This window comes from Silurus meridionalis, chromosome 5 (genome assembly GCF_014805685.1).
Source record: "Silurus meridionalis isolate SWU-2019-XX chromosome 5, ASM1480568v1, whole genome shotgun sequence".
Classification (NCBI taxonomy): domain Eukaryota; kingdom Metazoa; phylum Chordata; class Actinopteri; order Siluriformes; family Siluridae; genus Silurus; species Silurus meridionalis.
The window spans coordinates 23,312,544-23,333,129 of record NC_060888.1 but is presented as its reverse complement, the minus strand read 5'-3'; the positions used below and the strand labels follow the sequence as shown (position 1 = coordinate 23,333,129).

Below are 20,586 nucleotides of genomic sequence, written 5' to 3'. Positions count from 1 at the left end.
CCATGGCAACAGCCAAATGAGAGCGCGAGGTAATGACATGGAGAGAAAAAGCAGGGTGTGTGTGTGAAGGGAAAGGGCTGTAACACAGTGACAGCGGCACACGGCTTCATTGTTTCTCCTCTGTACGAGGACGCCGCCGATGTCTTGATTGCCGTCTTCGTCGCTCTGCTTTCAGACAGAAGCATAAACGGAGCTGTAGCTATGCAGTCACAAAGGATTGTGGGAAATGTGGAGATAGTAGGGCATGAAAGAACGAGTCTTGTTATACGTGTGTGTGTGTGTGTGTGTGTGTGTGTGTGTCTTGATGCGTTATCTTTAGTCTCCATGAGCTCTATGGCAACAGTTGTCATGGCCTCTCGCTCAGAGCTCTGCTCGCCTAATTGGTCACTCGTTTGCGGTAACGGCGGGAAATCTGGCGGGCTTCGCGCTCTCTCTCTTACACACACATACACACACACACACGCATGCACACACACACAGGAAGTTGTGCAGTCTCTCTCTTGCATCCTCATGTTAGACTGCCTGTCTCCCAGTCACCTCCGAGTGACTCTTCTTCCCCTCTGTTTCATTCCATCTGTCTCTCACCTTCATCTCCAACAGTCTCTTTCACTTTCGTCTGTCCCACACTTTTTCTTTTCATCTCTCACACTCACCTTCTCTCTCTCTTTTTTTTTTTTACTGTCTCACCGCCTCTCTTTGTTTCTTTTCATCTCTCACACGCTTCTCCAACTGCCCATCTCTACAGTTCTTCACATTCGGTCCCTCAGTTGTATTTCAATTGTTTTATTTGCTTTTGATCTCCAACAGTCTCACTTTAATCTCTACTGCGCTCCCTTTCTTTTTGCCTTTACGCCTCAAAGGTCTTTCGTTTGTCTCTCACATCCATGTCCAACAATCTATCTCAATTTCATATCTATCGTGTTCCCTTTCTTCTCGCTACTCATCTCCAACTGTCCAGCTTGCATTCTTCTCACAGCCCGTCACCTTTATCTCAACTGTCTCTCTTCCTTTAATTTTTGTCTCTTAAATTTTATCTTATTTCTCAGCCCCATTTCCAGTTGTCTCTCGTCCTTTCATCAGTCACTTCTAGTTTCCCAACAGTCTTCTTCACATTCATCGTTTGTCCTTTGTCGCTCACCTTCATCAACAGTGTGTCTCATTTTAACCTCTAGTTTCCCTTTTTGTCTCACAGTCATCTTCCATTGGTCTTTTAGCCAAAAGTCCTTACTTTCATCTCTTATCCTGATTGTTTTTTCTTCTCTCTCACTCACACCTCCATCTCTAATCCCCTTGTTTCTTCTCGTCTCTCACCCTGATCTCCAACACTCTCTTCCACTTCTCTCTGTCTAAAACAATTCATCTCTTTTCCTCCCCACAATGGACACTCCCATCCACCATCTGTTTATCATCTGTTTTTTTTCTTATCCATCTTTTATTTCTTCCTCAATGTCCTGACACTCTCTTTTCCACATCTCAGGCTGTCCATCACCACCCCCGACGACCCACCCCAGACCTTTTCCTTCTTTCTTTTCCTCACCTATTTATCAGCCTTATCCTCTTTAATTTCTCTGCATGTCCATCTTGCGCTTTCCTCATCTAGGACCAATCTTCTCATTCGCTCTTCCTTACCTGGTTGTCTGCTTTTGCTCTTCTCACGCATCTTTTTAATGCTCAGTCTCAATTCTCAGAATTCCCTCCCTTTTCCATTTTCTCCACACATTTTCTAGTTTCTCCCTCTTTCTGTCTGTCTCTCTCTCCCTCTCATCCCAGATGATTTTCCCACTTCCTGTCGCTGAGGATGAAACACTGACTGTCTTTTGTCCTCCTTTGTTTCTGTTTCCACTCTTTGCTCATCTATGCCTGTTTCAATCTCTCTTCCTTTTTCCACTCCTCCTTTCTCCTTTCCCCTTCAGGCTGACTCCCGTGCTTTTTATTCTATCTCTCTCTCCCTAATGCTCTCGCTTTCTCAGATTAGCTCATTGTTTCTATATGTCCATCTATCGTTCATCCTGCTTTCCTTTTTTGTCCAATTCTCTCTCTTACCCGTAAGAATATCATCCCAGTTTTCCTCTCTCACCTTAAACATTATAGTCATCCTGGTTTCTCATCCTTTTTCTGTCCCTCCCGATCCTCAACAGTCCTGATTGTCTCTTGTTCTCCCTGTCCAATGTCTCACTCTTTCTCAGATTCTCTCCCAACTTTATTTAGAATTATTTCAAACTGAATGTCTCTCAGCTTCAGTCTCTGCTCTTCACAACACTCCCCCTCCTAATGCTTGTTCGCCTGTGTCCCTCCTGCCACATCCTTTTCCCAGTGTCTCCTTCTCCTGTTGTACTTTTCCCCGTATTTCTCATGTTTGTTTTTGCACAATCTATTTTTGTCCTATTTGTTCTTCTCTATCACGCTCATCCCCTTTTTATATATTTTGCTGCTGCTCATTCCCCAAATCTTTTTCTTCCTGATTTGCCTTCTTCTGCTTTTCTGTTCTCCTCCCCTTTGTTTTTCTTGATTCTCCATCTTATTGTCTCTCACTCTCTCTTTCTCTCTATAAATGCTAGTTAAGGGTTGAGTAGCTCGGGAAAAAAATGACATGCCAAGCGACAAGGTTGTCACAGCAACATCCGACCATATCCGTCTATGGTCTGCCTTGCGTGTGTGTGTGTGTGTGTTTGCATTTGTTGAATGTGTGTGCAGCTTTGCATAAACGTTTTACATACAGTGGTAAAGGGAAAAAAGAAAGACAAAGAGAGAGAGAGAGAAAGGAATGCTGAGTGACATATACTACTGAATTGTGCCCTCACAGATCGGAGCAGATGTTTCATATTATTTTGCAAAATAATAATATATTTGTTTATAGGAATTTTCAGATAAATTTAAAAAGACACCGATTGCCATATGACCGCTTACTAATAATCCCTGTTGTATCGCCTTGGCTGAGCTTCGGAGCAGTTGTTCAAGAGCGCCAGTGTGCCACTTAAAAGGGGGACGTGAATCCCACAAAAATATCACAAGCTTCCTTTTCAACACGGATGACTAAATCTAATCACAAGGAAAGCGCACGGGTCTCTTGAGATCACTTGAGAAACTCTGTGTTACACAACCCTCCACACAGCCAGCATAAATTGTTCCTCTACTGGTGTCAGGTTTGGCTCTTGGCTCAGGCCAAAACAGATAAAAAATAAAAAAAAAAGGAAGAAAAAAAAGAGAGAGAGAACAATGCTGCGATTCGTTATCTACCGCATTGAGATAACTCGTCGGCTGCGACCTTGCATTCCTCTGACTGAGACGCACTGATCTACAGAGGTGAATCAGGACCACCGGAGATCACTTCGGATCCTTCTTGCTTTGTGGTACAGCTGAGGCGCGACAATAAATTGTGTACCTCTCTTAAAAATACATCCTCAGAAAAAAACACTAGATCTCTCCCCTACTTAAGTGCCTTCTGATTTCTAACGCATGACCCTTTCGCATGCCTTTGTAGTGCAAAAGAAAAAAGAAAACAATATGAAATAAAAACCAGACCCTTTCCTGTTCCGTCTCCAGAAAGTTACAGCTCTACCTCTGCCATGTTAATCTGTATTCTATTTGACTCTCAGGACACTCCGTAGTGTGGGAAACAGCTTATTGTGAAGAAATCAATCTACATATAAATTATTGGTCACAAATTATTGGTCACTTTCTGAATAATAAAACTATAGCACATCTAATAATAATAATAATAATAATAATAATATATATATATATATATATATATATATATTTAAAAAATAACCGATGCAGCAAATGACAGCTTTTATCAGTTGCACACTTTATTTTTTTTTAATCGATGTTAACTGTTACGCTAATGCATTGATACGAAGCAATACCATCCATATTATTGAGTTTTCCTGTCAGTCAATCACGTGGCAGCAGCACAATGTATAGATTCGGGCAGATGCAGGCCAAGAGCTTTAGTCAACGCTCAGAATCAAACATCAGAAATGGAATTTGATTTGGTAACTCGGTGTCAGGGATGCTTGTACTCAATAGACTAGTTTGAGCATTTGCAAAAATGCTTGTCCTCTGGGATTTCCATACACAACAATCAGTGGAGTTTACGCTGAATGGAGTAACAACAACAACAACAACAACAACAAAAAAAGGATTCCAGGATGGATATAGTAACTCGTATAATCGCTCTTTACAACCACAGAGAGCAGAAAAGCATTTCAGCTAAAACAGCAAGTCTGACCTTGAGAAGAATGAGCTATTACAGCAGAAGACTACACCAAGTTCTATCACCACCAACTTAGAACACTTACAAAAAAAAACTAGAAAAGATGACGAAAAAAAATTAATTCCTTTTTTTTTTTTTAGTCAGCCGTTTCAATCTCTTATTGAAGTCGTATACGCTTTATATATATTTATTTATATATACAGTATCTCACAAAAATAAAATACGCCCCTTACATTTTAGCAACCATGTTCTCAAGGGGCAATAATATCGAAATAAAACTTGGATATTTTAGAAAAGTCAATGTGCACCTTTTCTTTTGCACCTGACGCACAGCATGAGGCATGAAACTTATTTGATGGACCCTTGCAAGGTCTGTTCAGAGTGGAACCCGTCTTGAAAAACCTCTGTAAGACCCTGGCCACTGTACTGCAAGTTTCAGGGTGTTATCGATCTTCTTATAGCATCGGCATCTTTGTGAAGAGCAACAATTGTGTGTCTTTGCAGTGAGATGCCATGTTGAAAATCCAGTGGTCAGTATGAGAGAATTGTACTCAAAGCACCAAATTGTAACTGCTCTAATACAAGATACACAAATGTGTATAGTCCTGACAAGCAAACAAAAACATGAACATGATGAATAGGTCATGTGGCTTTGCCTGGTTACACGACATACAGCTGAGATCACTTAGGGTGTACTCACTTTTGTTGCCAGTTATTTTGACAATAATGACTGTATGCTGAGTTATTTTCAGAGGACAATAAATCTATACTGATATATGAGCTGCACATTGACTAAAATAGTCAAGTTTAATTTCTATAGTATTGTCCCTTGAGAGCATATAATAAAATGGTGGATGAAATGTGAAGTGTGTACTCATATAATATACACACACACTCACATCTTTTGTATATATTGTATAGTTTTTTTTGTTGTTTTTTTTACTTTTATACTTATTTATTTTTAATATTTCGATTTACATTTTGGACAATTGTAAAAAGCATTTTACTACATGTCGTACACTGAATGAATGTGTGTGATAAAAATAAAAATTTATGTATGTACTATACAGTACTACTAAAACTAATTCCCGACTAAATACTGAATAAACAATTGTAAAAAAAATTAAAATAAAAGTGTACTCCAGGAACAGTGGAAGCTCACAGTGAGTAAACCGGTTCACAATGAACAACATTTATTAATCTTATTGCAACAGAAAAAAAAAAAAAGAAAAAAAAAAAAAATCACTGAGCTCACATTTTACTGTCTATTATCAAGCTGATGGCTCTGTGGCGGCTGTGTGCTAATTAACTACAGGACGACCTTTTCCAGTCCTCGGTGTAGACGTCTGGGGCGACTGCCCAGAACTGCAATTATCTCACCAGAAACCAGTCAGTCTGCTAATTCCTATTTCTTTCTCTGCTATCTCTATGTTCTATTTCTCTATGCTATCGTTAATGCTACAATACTAGCTACATTCAATTTCGCTCATCGCTGCTCGCAAGGAAAAGAGAAAGAAGTTGCTTCTGGGTTCTGAGGTTAAAGCAAAAGCTGGCTGCAGACTTAAGCATGTTGCTGCTTACCTGAATGTTAAATTGTACTTCTCCACTGCTGTTGAATAGTAAGAAGCTTATAATTATAATACATTAATAATAAACTGACAGACATCTCACCCATTTGGGTTTTTATCTTAGTTCTGATTTGGATCAAACCCCACTGAAGTCTTGTATATTTATTCCTAGCAAATCTCTCTGTGGGTTTTAGTATTGTAAAATGCTCTGTTGAGTAGTTTCAACATGCCAAACCAATTTCCTTTCCCAGACAAGGAGTGGCAAATAAAGTTAACCTCATCCTGCAGACATGTTTCAATTTATTTTGGCTCTAGATATGGCCTGGGGAAGTGACACCCACTATCCTGACAGAAAACAAGGCTAAAATCAACCCAACATCATAATCAAATAGAAACAATTGAGTTAGAATTACAACTCGGTTCAGATCAGTATAACAAAAAACAAAAAAAACCCATTAATATTGTATTAAACTGTAGGCAGCTTTTATATACAGTGGTGTGAAAAAGTGCCCTGTTATTATTATTTTTTTCTTGTTTGTAACACTAATGTTTCAAATCATCAAACTAATTTAAATATTAGTAAAAGATAACACAAGTGAACACAACATGCAGTTTACAAATGAAGGTTTTTATTATTGAGAGAAAACAAAATCCAAAACTATATGGTGTGAAAAAGTGTTTGCCCCCTAAACCTAATAACTGCTTGGGCCACCCTTAGCTGCAACAACTGCAATCAAGCGTTTGCGATAACTTGAAATGAGTCTGTTACTCCGCTGTGGAGGAATTTTGTTTCACTCATCTATGCAGAATTGTTGTAATTTAGCCACATTGGGGGGTTTTTGAGTATGAACCGCCTTTTTAAGGTCATGCCACAGCATCTCAATTGGATTCAGGTCAGGACTTTGACTAGGCCACACCAAAGTCTTCATTTTGTTTTTCTTCAGCCATTCAGAGGTGAACTTGCTGGTGTGTTTTAGATCATTGTCCTGCTGCAGAACCCAAGTTCGCTTCAGCTTGAGGTCACGAACAGATGGCCGGACATTGTCCTTTAGGATTTTTTTGGTAAACAGCAGAATTAATGGTTCCATTTATCACAGCAAGTCTTCCAGGTCCTGAAGCAGCAAAACAGCCCCAGACCATCACACTACCACCACCATATTTTACTGTTGGTATGATGTCTTTTTTTTGCAATGCGGCATTACTTTTACACCAGACACACCTTCCAAAAAGTTCAACTTTTGTCTTCAGTCAACAGAGTATTTTTCCAAAGGTCTTGGGGATCATCAAGATGTTTTCTGGCAAAACTGAGACAAGCCTTTATGTTCTTTTTGCTCAGCAGCGGTTTTGGTCTTGGAACTCTGCCATGCAGACCATTTTTTGCCCCGTCTCTTTCTTATGTCATGAACACTGACCTTAACTGAGGCAAGTGAGGCCTGCAGTTCTTTGGATGTTGTTGTGGGGTCTTTTGTGACCTTTTGGATGAGTCGTTGCTGTGCTCTTGGGGTAATTTTGGTCGGCCGCCCACTCCTGAGAAGGTTCTCCACTGTTCCATGTTTCTGCCATTTGTGAATAATGGCTCTCACTGTGGTTCTTTGGAGTCCCAAAGCTTTAGAAATGTCTTTATAACCTTTTCCAGCCTGATAGATCTCAATTACTTACTTTCTCATTTGTTTCTGAATTTCTTTGGATCTTGGCACGATGTCTAGCTTTTAAAGATCTTTTGGTCTACTTCACTTTGTCAGGCAGGTCGTATTTAAGAGATTTCTTGATTGTGAACAGGTGTGGCAGTAATCAGGCCTGGGTGTGGCTGGACAGTTCAGTTAAAAACTGCATGTTATGTTCACTTGTATTATCTCTTACTATTATTTAAATTAGTTTGCTGATCTGAAACATTAAAGTGTGACAAACATCCATCTTGATAGATACACTACAAAAAAAAACACCATTCTGGCAAGTAAAAATGGCTTTAAAATCATCAAATGTCCATATGATGTGTGGGGGTTTTTGCACATCTTATTCCACATATAGTCTCCATTTTCTGTTATAATAACCTTCACTCCACCAAAAAGATATTCTACTATGTGTGCTTGTGGAGATTAGTGTTCATTCAGTCACAAGGGCATTATGAAAAGTCAGGTACTGATGTAGGTGAGGTGAGGAGACCTGGGGTGCAGCCAGCGTTCCAATTCATCCCAAAGGTGTTCAATAGGGTTGAGATCAGAGCTCTATAGCGGGCCACTTAAGATCTTTCAATCCAACCAATATAAAGATTAGATCTTCATAGAGCTGACTTTGTGCACAGGGTCATTGTCATGCTGGGACAGGTTTGGGTCTCCAAGTTCAACTGAAGGGAAAAGTCAGGTGTCCCAATACTTACCATAAAGTGTATATACAGGGAGTGCAGAATTATTAGGCAAATGAGTATTTTGACCACATCATCCTCGTTATGCATGTTGTCTTACTCCAAGCTGTATAGGCTGGAAAGCCTACTACCAATTAAGCATATTAGGTGATGTGCATCTCTGTAATGAGAAGGGGTGTGGTCTAATGACATCAACACCCTATATCAGGTGTGCATAATTATTAGGCAACTTCCTTTCCTTTGGCAAAATGGGTCAAAAGAAGGACTTGACAGGCTCAGAAAAGTCAAAAATAGTGAGATATATTGCAGAGGGATGCAGCAGTCTTAAAATAGCCAAGCTTCTGAAGCGTGATCATCGAACAATCAAGCGTTTCATTCAAAATAGTCGACAGGGTCGCAAGAAGCGTGTGGAAAACCAAGGCGCAAAATAACTGCCCGTGAACTGAGAAAAGTCAAGCGTGCAGCTGCCAAGATGCCACTTGCCACCAGTTTGGCCATATTTCAGAGCTGCAACATCACTGAGTGCCCAAAAGCACAAGGTGTGCAATACTCAGAGACATGGCCAAGGTAAGAAAGGCAGAAAGTCGACCACCACTGAACAAGACACACAAGCTGAAACGTCAAGACTGGGCCAAGAAATATCTCAAGACTGATTTTTCTAAGGTTTTATGGACTGATGAAATGAGAGTGAGTCTTGATGGGCCAGATGGATGGGCCCGTGGCTGGATTGGTAAAGGGCAGAGAGCTCCAGTCCGACTCAGGCGCCAGCAAGGTGGAGGTGGAGTACTGGTTTGGGCTGGTATCATCAAAGATGAGCTTGTGGGGCCTTTTCGGGTTGAGGATGGAGTCAAGCTGAACTCCCAGTCCTACTGCCAGTTTCTGGAAGACACCTTCTTCAAGCAGTGGTACAGGAAGAAGTCTGCATCCTTCAAGAAAAACATGATTTTCATGCAGGACAATGCTCCATCACACCGTCCAAGTACTCCACAGCGTGGCTGGCAAGAAAGGGTATAAAAGAAGAAAATCTAATGATATGGCCTCCTTGTTCACCTGATCTGAACCCCATTGAGAACCTGTGGTCCATCATCAAATGTGCGATTTACAAGGAGGAAAACAGTACACCTCTCTGAACAGTGTCTGGGAGGCTGTGGTTGCTGCTGCAATGTTGATGGTGAACAGATCAAAACACTGACAGAATCCATGGATGGCAGGCTTTTGAGTGTCCTTGCAAAGAAAGGTGGCTATATTGGTCACTGATTTGTTTTTGTTTGGTTTTTGAATGTCAGAAATGTATATTTGTGAATGTTGAGATGTTATATTGGTTTCACTGGTAAAAATAAATAATTGAAATGGGTATGAATTTGTTTTTTGTTAAGTTGCCTAATAATTATGCACAGTAATAGTCACCTGCACACACAGATATCCCCCTAAAATAGCTAAAACTAAAAACTACTTCCAAAAATATTCAGCTTTGATATTAATGAGTTTTTTGTGTTCATTGAGAACATGGTTGTTGTTCAAATTAAATCCTCAAATAAAATTAATCCTCAAGAATACAACTTGCCTAATAATTCTGCACTCCCTGTATTAGATATTATAGATATAAAATTTAAAGAGCTTATCCTCTTGAAATGATGTCATTCTTTGATACACTGACTTAAGGTTCAATGTTTTTATTTGTCAATGCAAGCATATGTGCAGACATACAAAGGAATTGAAATGCCGTTTCTCTTCTCTCTCATCAAGTGTTTACATTGTCAATGCAACATAAAAGTTTTTGTATACAAATATCAGCAGTCGGTGCAATATATAAACGATTTTGTATAAAGGTAACAGAGTATACTGGTCATAAATGGATATATATATATATATATATATATATATATATATATATATATATATATATATATATATATATAAAAATAAAAAACAGAGTGAAAATATTTTTTCAACTTCTAAATGAAAATACATCTGAGTAAACGTAAACAGTGAATTTAGTTCATATTCAAATATATTTAAACAATTCATAGGTGCAAATATACATCCAAATATATGTAAACATTCTGAAGTTCTGAGAATACGGCATTTGTAATGTGCAAGACAGATAGCAGTAGTATGACAGTAGTGCAAAAGAATGTAATGTGTAAAAGTACAAAAGTGTCCGATTCAAAGAATATGTACATAACGCTTTTTTGTTTTGGTTTTTTAAGTAGGTGTTTGTAATTAGGTCCATGTGTGCAGAGTCCTGCAGAGGGTATAAAAGTGTCTTATGTGCAATGAAAGATGTGTGGGGTGAGCTGTAGATTTTCAAGAGTAGGTGGGAGAGGGGGGGGGCGTAATGGACAGAGTTCATCATCCTGACAGCCTGATGGATGAAGCTGTTTGAAAGCCTTGTGGAGCAGACTGGTACCTTCTTTCTGAAGGCGGGAGGCTGAAGTGAAGGTTTGACTGGTGTGGTAGATGTCCATAAGAGAGAGCAGAGAGACACAGATGATCTTGCTGGTTGCATTCACTATGAAGAATGCAGTGCAGCCTCCGTACCACACAGTGATGCAGCTGGTGAGGATGCTCTCAATGGTGCCCCGGTAGAAGGAGCACATGATGGGAGGTGGGACTCGTGCGTTCATGAGATTGCGGAGGAAGTAGAGGCGTGACTGAGCTTTCTTGGCCAGCGATGTGGTGTTTGTCATCCAGGAGAGGTCCTCAGAGATATGCGCTCCTAAGAACTTGGTGCGGCTCACACTCTCCACTGCAGCAACGTTGATTGTTAGTGAAAGGTGCTGTGGGAGTCCTTTTCTGAAGTCAATAACAATTTCTTTTATCTTCCCCACGTTGGGAAAGAGACTGTTGTCATTATATCACTCCTGTAGCTGGCCTCATTGTTGTTGGTGATGAGGCGCACTACAGTTGTGCCGTCTGCAAACTTGACGATGTGGTTGGTACTGTAACTGGGTACACAATCATGGGTCAACATGGTGAAGAGCAGCGGGCTAAGCACACACCCTTGTGGTGCCCCTGTGCTTAGCGTGACGGTCTTAGATGTTTTTCCACCGCCCCGTACATTTTGTGGTCTCCCTGATAGAAAGTCCAGCACCTAGTTACAAAAATGGGAGTTGAGACTCAGGTGTCGGTTTGTTTATTAGCTGCTGGGCTGGATAGAGAGCGGCTGAGATGGCATCCTCCGTGGACCTGTTGGTTCTGTATGCAAACTGGAAAGAGTCGTGGGAGGGAGGAAGAATGGATTTTATGTGCTGCATGACCAGTCACTCAAATCATTGGATATTGATGGGGGTCAGTGCAATGAGCTGGTAGTCGTTATGGCTGGATGAGTGTGGCTTCTTTGGGACTGGAATTATTGTGGTGGCTTTGAAACACAATGTTAGTACATCCTTGAGTTCTTCAGCACAGTCCTTTGTATGTACAGTCCTAAGTCTCAGGACTACAGTTTGCATTTGGTCATCACTGCACACCTCAACATCGTTTAGCTGTAAATAAATGGACATTCGATGCCAGATGAGGATGGGTTCCCTCTTGGGTCTCTCAAGGTTTCTTCCTTATGCCATTTCAGGAAAGTTTTTTATTGCCACGGTCGCCAATGGCTTGTTCATTAGGGACAACCTTACACTTATAAAGAACAATCTTTATTAGCAAATTATCTGTTTAAAGCTGCTTTGAGACAATGCCCATTGTTAAAAGCGCTATACAAATAAAAATGAATGGAACTCTTTGGATTCTATCTTGTGCCACTGTAGGTCTCACCATCAGCTAAATTCATACAACATATCCAAAAACTAAAGCTGACTATTCAGTTGGCTACATAAACAAACAAATGAATTTTAAGCCACCTATATTCAAACAACTTCAGAGAAAATGTTTCCCCTCAAACGACTCCATGCTAACAGCATAAATGAATTAGTGACATTTAATAAATGTTTGGATTTAATAAATATCAGCCTATTATAAACTTTTATCTTTTTTGTTTGGTGAAAATTACTTTTATTTTTTATTGTTTTTTATAATTTACTCTGCATCATAGCAGAACCTGATCGTTTCATGATGTTTTGTGATACCTGAAGCCCAAAACATCAACAGTAATAAAAGGATATTAAAAAGCAAACAAATCATATCACCTTTTCCTAACCTGAGTTTACACACATCCCAAAACTAAAATACGTGTGACAGATAATGTTACAGAGAAGTGAAATCATCTCATTTGTGATCGATAAGCTCAGACTCAGTGACCCAGACGGAGGTCTGAAACGACCCACATGACTCATTACTTACTGTCCTCTTCAGTAAGTGATTACTCTGGTCTAGTGCAGGAGAGTAATTAAAAAGACACAAGGCGATTGCTTCTGTCTTTATTTGGCCCTGAGCCCTTGCTAACATACACAGGGAAATTGCTGGATGAACATCTGGCCGGGTCTTTATCTGAACGTGCTCGAGTTGAGCTAAGCTTTGAAATCTGAACTTGGTGTCTACATACAAAAATACATCTAAATATACAATCTGAATAACATCACAATATCTTACATAAGTAACTTGGCAATATTAAATGATAAATAAACAAATACACCAGTCAGGTTTCTGCTGTATTCTAATCAAAAGGCCGCTCCCTAGCTAGGTAGCATTTCCATGAAACAAAAGGTGTCCCTGAGGCATTCTGAACTGCTGTCAGCTCCACATGTCCTTTTCATTGAAAAAGGAAATGCTACAGACATTTAAAAAAAAAAAAAAAAAAAAAAAACATGGCTGAGGAGGTTTTATAAAACTTTATAACTTAATAAAATGGTAAATATTGTACAGAAAAATTCTTCAGAATTAATTCTGTTGTTAAACCAGCTGTCTAACCTAACACTAGCCCAAAGCATAGGTGGCAAACATGTTAACCATTACCAGTAGCTAGCAAAACAATTTCCAAAAGATTTCTAAAAAAAAAAATAGAATTAAGGATACTTTCAAATAAATTTTTTATAAAATTTTAAACATTATGACTTTCAAATCCGAAGTTCGTATTTTATAAGACTGCTAAACTTTTCGGAGTCCAGAATATGGAATTAGATTTTCTGAATGTTTGTGTGTGTAAATGGCAGACATAATTATCCAGAGCAACTTATAATTTTTTTTATACAACTGAGGGTTAAGGGCCTCAATCAAGGGCCCAAGAACAGCATTTTGCTAGTGCTGGGATTTGAACTCGCAACCTTTCAAATCAGAAATAGGCTTCCTTATCCAGAGCGATTTACAATTATCTCAGTCTTACAACTAACAATTACTCAAGAACCCAGCAGTGGCAGCTTGGTGGTGCCGGGATTTGAACCTGTGACCTCCAGATCATAAGTCCAACATCGTATACATCAATCTAACTCACACTACACACATTTATTTTGCAGCATTTGGCAGACGGTCTCCACAACTGAGCAGCTATCGTAAAGGGTCTTGTTCAAGGGTCCAGGAGTGGCAGGGTGGTGTGGCTGGGTTTAGAACTCACAACCTTTCTATCCAAAGGCCAATGCTTTAACCACTAACCAACCACCTCCCTAATTGAACATATGAACCACTGAGCTTCCAGAAGCCACGATTAACTGCTGCTAGTTTGAGATCGAACCTGAGAGAAGGTGAAATCCTGGAGAGCAGTACTGAACAAAAGTCACCTTGATAAATTAGTGTTGTTGGCTTGCAGGGGTTGTTTGACTCCTTGTGTTGTGCATTTACTGCTCACAAAACAACAGCAATGAAGGTGACAAATTAAACTTCAATTAACAGCCATATACAGGCTACAAATTTCCAGCTTCATTTGTTTTTAGAAAACACAACTAAATCAGTGCAATAAAAAATAACTAGCTTTTTGTGGGACACGGTTTAAGGATTCATCAATTCTTAAAATGCTCTTGTATGGAAAACCTGGCGGATGTGTCTCAGCTGAAAAGGGCGACTCTGCAGATGAGGGTGCAGCATTAAACCTTATGACCAGTTTTCCTTCAGTGGAAAATAACTTGCCTATAGCAGCATCACGGAGGTTTTTCCAGCCTGATAATGACCCAGGAGTTAAATCTCCATGTTTCTGCACCACAGGTAAGCTTTAAACAAGCAGTGATTGAAACATTCAAGAGTGGCCCAAGTGGGACTGGATAATGATGTGCAACCCACAGCCCTTTTCCCTGCATTACAAAAGCCTGTAGAACTGGCTTTAAATGTTTTCTGAAAAAAAAACGAATTTACTGTTATCTGCTACTGTTTTTTTTTTTTCTTCTCCTACCACCTGACTAGCACTGACTACAGCCCACAGCAAAGACTACTGTATATCGATTGACTAGTCAAGAAAACCCCTAATGTATATGAACACTGATAACCCCATTGAATGCAAGGTTTATGCTTGTTCAGGAAAAATGCCCCCTGATGACACAGGGATCTTTGGAGAATGCGCCTACTTTGGCAGCTCACACGACTGCAGAACGATACATGTGCTCGTTAGGCAAGTGCCAAGAAATGTATCTCATGGTGGACACTTCAGAAATGAGTGCTCCTTTGTTTTAGCATGCTGAACTTTTGAACAGTGTTTGTGCTCCCCAGATAGAAATTGCTCCATTCAGAAGGCAGGATAAGGACTTATTCCTCAAGGACACAGCAACATTCAAGAGCAGGAGAGGCATGCTAACACATGCCAAAGAAAGAGGGGGAAAAAAAAATAAAAAGTCAAGTTGCATCTGTGATATATTCAAGAGATAAACGAAAGTTTTACCAAGCATGGTCACTGGCGAGACGATATTTACTTTGCACATGACGGAAGGGAACAGGGAGACGCCGACTCGAGGCGCTGGCTGCACTTCACAGTAGAAAGGCTTTTTGAACAATAAAGCTACTGTTGTCTCTCAGGCACCATCCATACTAAGTAGACTAGTATGGAAGGTATTATCAAGCATGCAATAGGCATATGTCGAATTTTATATATGACAAATGATCAATTTCAGGAGGACAGCATTTAGAAGCTCTACGATATACTCCAGTTCTCTTTACAGAACAGTCCATTCTTGCTAGCTACATCTCCCAAATTGTTCTCGTTTGTGCTTGTTTCAACATAAAAAAATACATCTCGTAAGAAAGCAGGACCTGAGGATGAATCCAGGACCTAGTGAAGAATCACAATGTGTGCGCCATGCCGCATTTGTTTCTATAGCAGATTTCAAGTGCAAAATTATGTTATGCAAGCAGTACAGCAATTCTGAGATTCCAGTCATGCAGAGTCCACTAGGTGCGAGGGTGTCATCGCAACGTTAACATCGTTATCCAACTCTCATTAACAAAGTAGCTTTATTTATCTGTTGCGTTTTGTTCCATGTCAAAACACCTACTGAAACCAAACCGATGTTCAGTGCCGAGTGCTGCAAATTGTATATACCTACATAATCAAATATGTCATTTAATTTATTATTTTTCCATTTCTTGGCGATTTTTTATTTTTTTTGCTGACTCATCCTACAAACCCTAGCATAGCAACTTTTAGGTCCTAAAATGCAACAAAACAAAAACATGTCCTTATCATCTGAGATACATCTTTCACGATCATAGGCAAGGCATCATATCAACTTCTAAGCAAAATCTGGGCAAAAATAGATACGTTCTTTGTTCATCAGTCAAAGAGCTTCAAGTATTATACGTTCCACAATACTTTAAATTGGTAATATTTGGGGTATACCTTATCATGAATAAATAAAACAGCAGCCAAACAAACAGATGTTTCCTGGATACTCGTGTTTCTTTTTAATGATGGTTACAAATACGTTCCACAGCAAAAGAAAGAGCTTCATGTTTTGTAAGACAAAGGTTGGTAGCTAGGTTTACAAATGCCATACTCATTTGTTTTGTCATCGACTTGGAGACTTTGAGGTCATCAATTATTATTATTATTATTATTATTATTATTATTATTATTATTATTATGTTAATCACTATTAGGACTCCAAACAACCAGAATTTGGGAATAAGTAACACATTGGATGTTCCACTAAATTATTTATATTATTGGTATATTTTACCACCACCACTTAACCTTACTGTTTAATCCTCGTTAAACTCAATTACTTCAGAAAAGCTGATCAGGATGGAAAAACATGTTGGTCTACAGCTTGAGGGCTGACTCACCTGCACCTTTCTCTACTTTACTACTGACCAGCTGAGCTCAAGCTCCTCTGGATGGAGCAAAGCATGACCTTTGGAGAGGTGCACCAGGAAAACAAACTCAGATGTTGACATCTGACTCGTGTCTCTCCGGAGAGCTCATTTAGGTTTCACTAACGAGCACCAAAGGGAGGTTAAGCCATGGGAAACCCAACGCTTCCCGAACCTGTTCCAAGCACCCCTGTGTGCAGCACAGTTTGGAGTATATCCTGTTTTAACACACCCAAAAGGTGTGTAAAGCTCATGGAAGACGTGTTGATGAACTGATGACAAGAGGCAGGCATGTCAGAGCAAGAAAACTGTAATATGTGCAGTGCACAGAAACAGTTTGGAAAGCATCCTGTAGATGTTGCATCATGCGCGATTATGCAAAGGATAAGAATGTCCCGAACCCCTGTTCTCCCTAATTAAGTCGGAGTTTCTCAATTCTTGATCCTTTAGTCGTCCTCTGCACATTTTTGTATTTTCTTGCTCCAATGATCCAGACTCAAGTCGGCAGTCTGCGGGCAGGTTTCGCAGGCGTTAGAGTGGGGAAGTCACTGATCGGTGCTTTTTGTACTTTAGCACGCTCGTTTTTTTACCTCAAGCAGAGCTTCTTGAGGAGCCAATGAGTTCAATCAGATGCAACAGAGGGAAAGACAACGCGATAAACAAAAATTATAACTTTCCATAGTTTCCTGACAGGTTCTCTGGTTCAGTAATATGAGCTCTTTGTCAAAGAAATTCAATTTATGTTCAAAGGAATTCTCCAGGATCAAAGGTTTCCTCAACCAGAATTTCGAGTTCTATTATTCATATCATTTGACTTTAATATCCACTTTATCTTCACGCTGGATCTGGAGCTTCTCCCAGAAACTTTGGGTGTGTCAGAAATATACGCTGGATGCGATGTTGGTTCGTGTGCAGGCACGGGAATTCCCTAATGGACGAACAGTCATGTCGTAGCAACGAGTTTATATAGTTTACACGATACAAGAATTCAAGAAGTATTATCTTTTATTTTTATGTGTTTAATGATTGGCATTCTGGCTAGCATTCAGTTCTTAGAAAAAACAAACAAACAAACAAAAAAACAGTTCTAGCAAGCAATCTGCAAGGCTGGGGCTAATTTATCAGCTTCTGTACTCGTTTGCGCCTCTAAAGTCAAACCCTTGTTGTAGCCACGTAGAGTCTAGGATCTAAAAAAACCCTGCCAAATTGTACCACTGACAAAAAAAAAAACAACAACTATTTACTACATTATGATCTACAGATTGTCCAATCACATGCAGTAACACTTGGTTTCGGTTATTAGAACCAATATCAATAATGTATAATATTTTAAAAGCAGGTGAACACCTCTAGGATTAACAGTATACTGTAAATAATATGACTAGTAAATATACTATGATGGAATTTATACACACAAAGAAAAAAAAAGAACAAAAGTGCGTTTGCCAAAGTGATTGGTTGTGCCAGTCGTTTTTTCTCATGCATGGCACATGAGTTCAGTTAAACCAGGACAAACACTCAAATGTGACTCGAGCAGTAAGCCATGTTCATCCACTTAAGTCCCACATGACTGTATGTCTGGTACAGACGTTACCCAATCCTGCTTCTTTACCCCCACTGTTATGACACCTGACACAAATCATTAGCCAATCACACGAGTAGAGCATTAGAAACACTTCAGCGCGGGGTACAAAAAAAAAAAAAGCCCTTCTGTCCTCATATTTCTCATTGTCTACCTGCCCGAATACTGCCTTCATTGTTAACATCACAACCTGACCTCAAAGTTGATCTGATTCTGACTTGACTTTTACTCTTATCATGCCTTACCCGTTAACAGTTGGGATATCTTGTCAGAGTATTTTCATTTCTTTTAAGAATATACCATATATACACTAGAAACTGTAAAAAAAAAATTGAGCAAAACACTGCAATCAATATGTGGGAAATGTAATGCAACCATTAAATCCATTTGCTTGATATGAATTACAATATTTTGTTTCTAACAAGACAGGCATGTCAATTATTCATTCCTGGTAAGGGTTCTGGTGGTGCTGGAGCCTATTCCAGGGAATTCCGTTACTGGGCATGAGCGTGGAATACACCCTGGATTGTATGCCAGTCCATCACAGGGGACCATCCACCCACACACACACACACACACACACACACACACACACACACACACACACACAGAGTGGCAATTTAATATAGCCAACCCACCTTGCATATTAATGGAAAGAGAGGAAACCAGAGAACCCAGAAGAAACCCTTACAGAGAGGATGAGAAGATATGGATGGATGTCTGAATGCATGGTTCAAAAACAAACTTAGTAGTTAAATATAACATGTTTCTGTTGTAATGAAAATACACTCATCAGAAAATACTCCTTAACTCAATGTGTAGGTTACATTGGGGCAGATGAGCAGAAGAATTGCCCCAATGAGGTGTAAATAACTGGTTGAGTTATCCCAGTTTGGTTAAATTCATATTAAGTATGATAAGAAACACGTTTAGAGAGTTCATCCTTGTCACAGAATTAGTTGATAAGTGTGTGATGATGAGCTCATGTGGTGACCAGGTGTGTCTGCACTAATTGTCTAGATAGAGACGAGACGGTGTGTTTGACAGCCATGTTGTCATGGCGTGTTGTTGTTGTTGATGATGATGATGATGATGATGATGTTGCATACTGCTTACCGCTGTGTGCGCTGAACCAGCGCGGCGCGATGTGCAGGGGCAACGTGTCCGCCAGCGAGCCGCGCGAGCCCAGGTACAACACGCCGTCAGTGTGCCGCGCATCCCCGGGTGTCTCGCGGTAGCCGTGAGCGCGTACCGAGTCCGAGCCCGAACCGGAGCCTTGTCCCGCTGCAGCCCGGTCCGGTTCCGTCGCCCTGGGCGGGGCGGCCTGTGTGGAGGCGTTGGTGGTGGAGGTGTAGAAACCGAAGGGCACGGCGCCGTTGTGCTCCATGCCCATGCCCGCCACAGAGCTCACCGAGCGGCTGCGGAGCCCCATCGTCCCCGCCGTTCGGAAGTGGCCGAAGTGGGCCGACGGCGGCACCGCACTGTCGTCTGTGGACACACCAGGAAACGGGGGCCGCGGACGGGCCGCCGTGCTCTGCTTACCACCCATGTGAAAAACGGGGTTCCCGCGGAAGGAAGAGGGGTGGGGTGGGGTAAAGGGTCCGGGGGTGGGTTATGTGACGGAAATAAGAGGACACGAGTCGCCCCTCGAGTGAGGGGATTTTTCAGTCGGGCTTCCTCAATTGAGTGCCGACAAAACGCAACAACAAAAAAAAAATCCGGGTTGTCAAGTCTGACTGAAGCAGCTGTGTCCGGGAGACGAGAGAGCCCGTTTTCTCGGTCGAGTCATGGAGAAATCAACTCCAAGACCAGGAAAAGATCAAAATATAAGAAAGACAAAAAAGGGCCAGTTTTGATGTAACGGAACGGAAACACCGACGCACGCCCTCGTCAAGTGACTGACAGGACAGGCTGAGCGAAATCACGGCAGAAACGATGACAAAGCCCGCGGCGCTGAGGACGAATCCGCAGCACGCTCACACCGCACGCTGCTCCTTCCTCGGTCATTTCAAGCCCAATAATCTCGGAACATCAGGCCATGACATGTGGCACCGCATGTCACTCAGCATGCGGCATGTATGAGAGTGTGTGTCAATGTGTGTTTGCGTCCGGCGGCGGCGTTTATAATCCAGGTGCGCTGCGCTTCCAGAGCTCTCCGCCGTGGTGCCGCTGTTGCTGGTAGACAATGGAAGACGGTTACCGCGCAAGCGCAAACTCGCCAAATACCAGATTGGACAGATGCTTTATTGAGCATGCGCGGATTGGGCAGCGTGGTTAGAAAAAGAAAAAAAAAAAAAACGGCTGCTTTTATTGCGCATGCGCGGATACAGCTGGAAAGAAAAGATGGAGACCACATAGATATCCTACATACAGAATTTAATAAATAATCAACCAAACACATTTTTATTATACATTATAGTAATTTATATATTTTCAAAATCTTTTAATCATTTTCCTTATCTTAATACATATAAATATTCAGGATGAACACATAAAAAGACAATTGTTTCCCCCTTAAACAATTATATATAAAGTTGCCTTTACAGCTTTTTATTGTGAGATATCAATAATAGAGATTCACAGAAAATTTGGGGGGTCCAAGCCCCAGGACTGCCATTGCGCAATGCCCTATTTAACAAGCTAGGATATACAAAGGAAAGAATTTTATTGTGCTGGAATGTATATGTAA

At 40.6% G+C, this 20,586-nt stretch overlaps 1 protein-coding gene across 1 annotated transcript in view; it reads right to left on the bottom strand.

Annotated features, from left to right (window-relative positions):
• Positions 1-20,362, bottom strand: part of znrf1 (zinc and ring finger 1) — a 50,035-nt gene extending 29,673 nt beyond the window's left edge. The window contains exon 1 of the mRNA XM_046849325.1: positions 19,014-20,362. Within this exon, the coding sequence (XP_046705281.1) occupies positions 19,014-19,446 (433 nt within the window). The 5' untranslated portion in view covers positions 19,447-20,362. The remainder of the gene's footprint in view (positions 1-19,013) is intronic.
• Between the last annotated feature and the right edge of the window lie 224 nt (positions 20,363-20,586).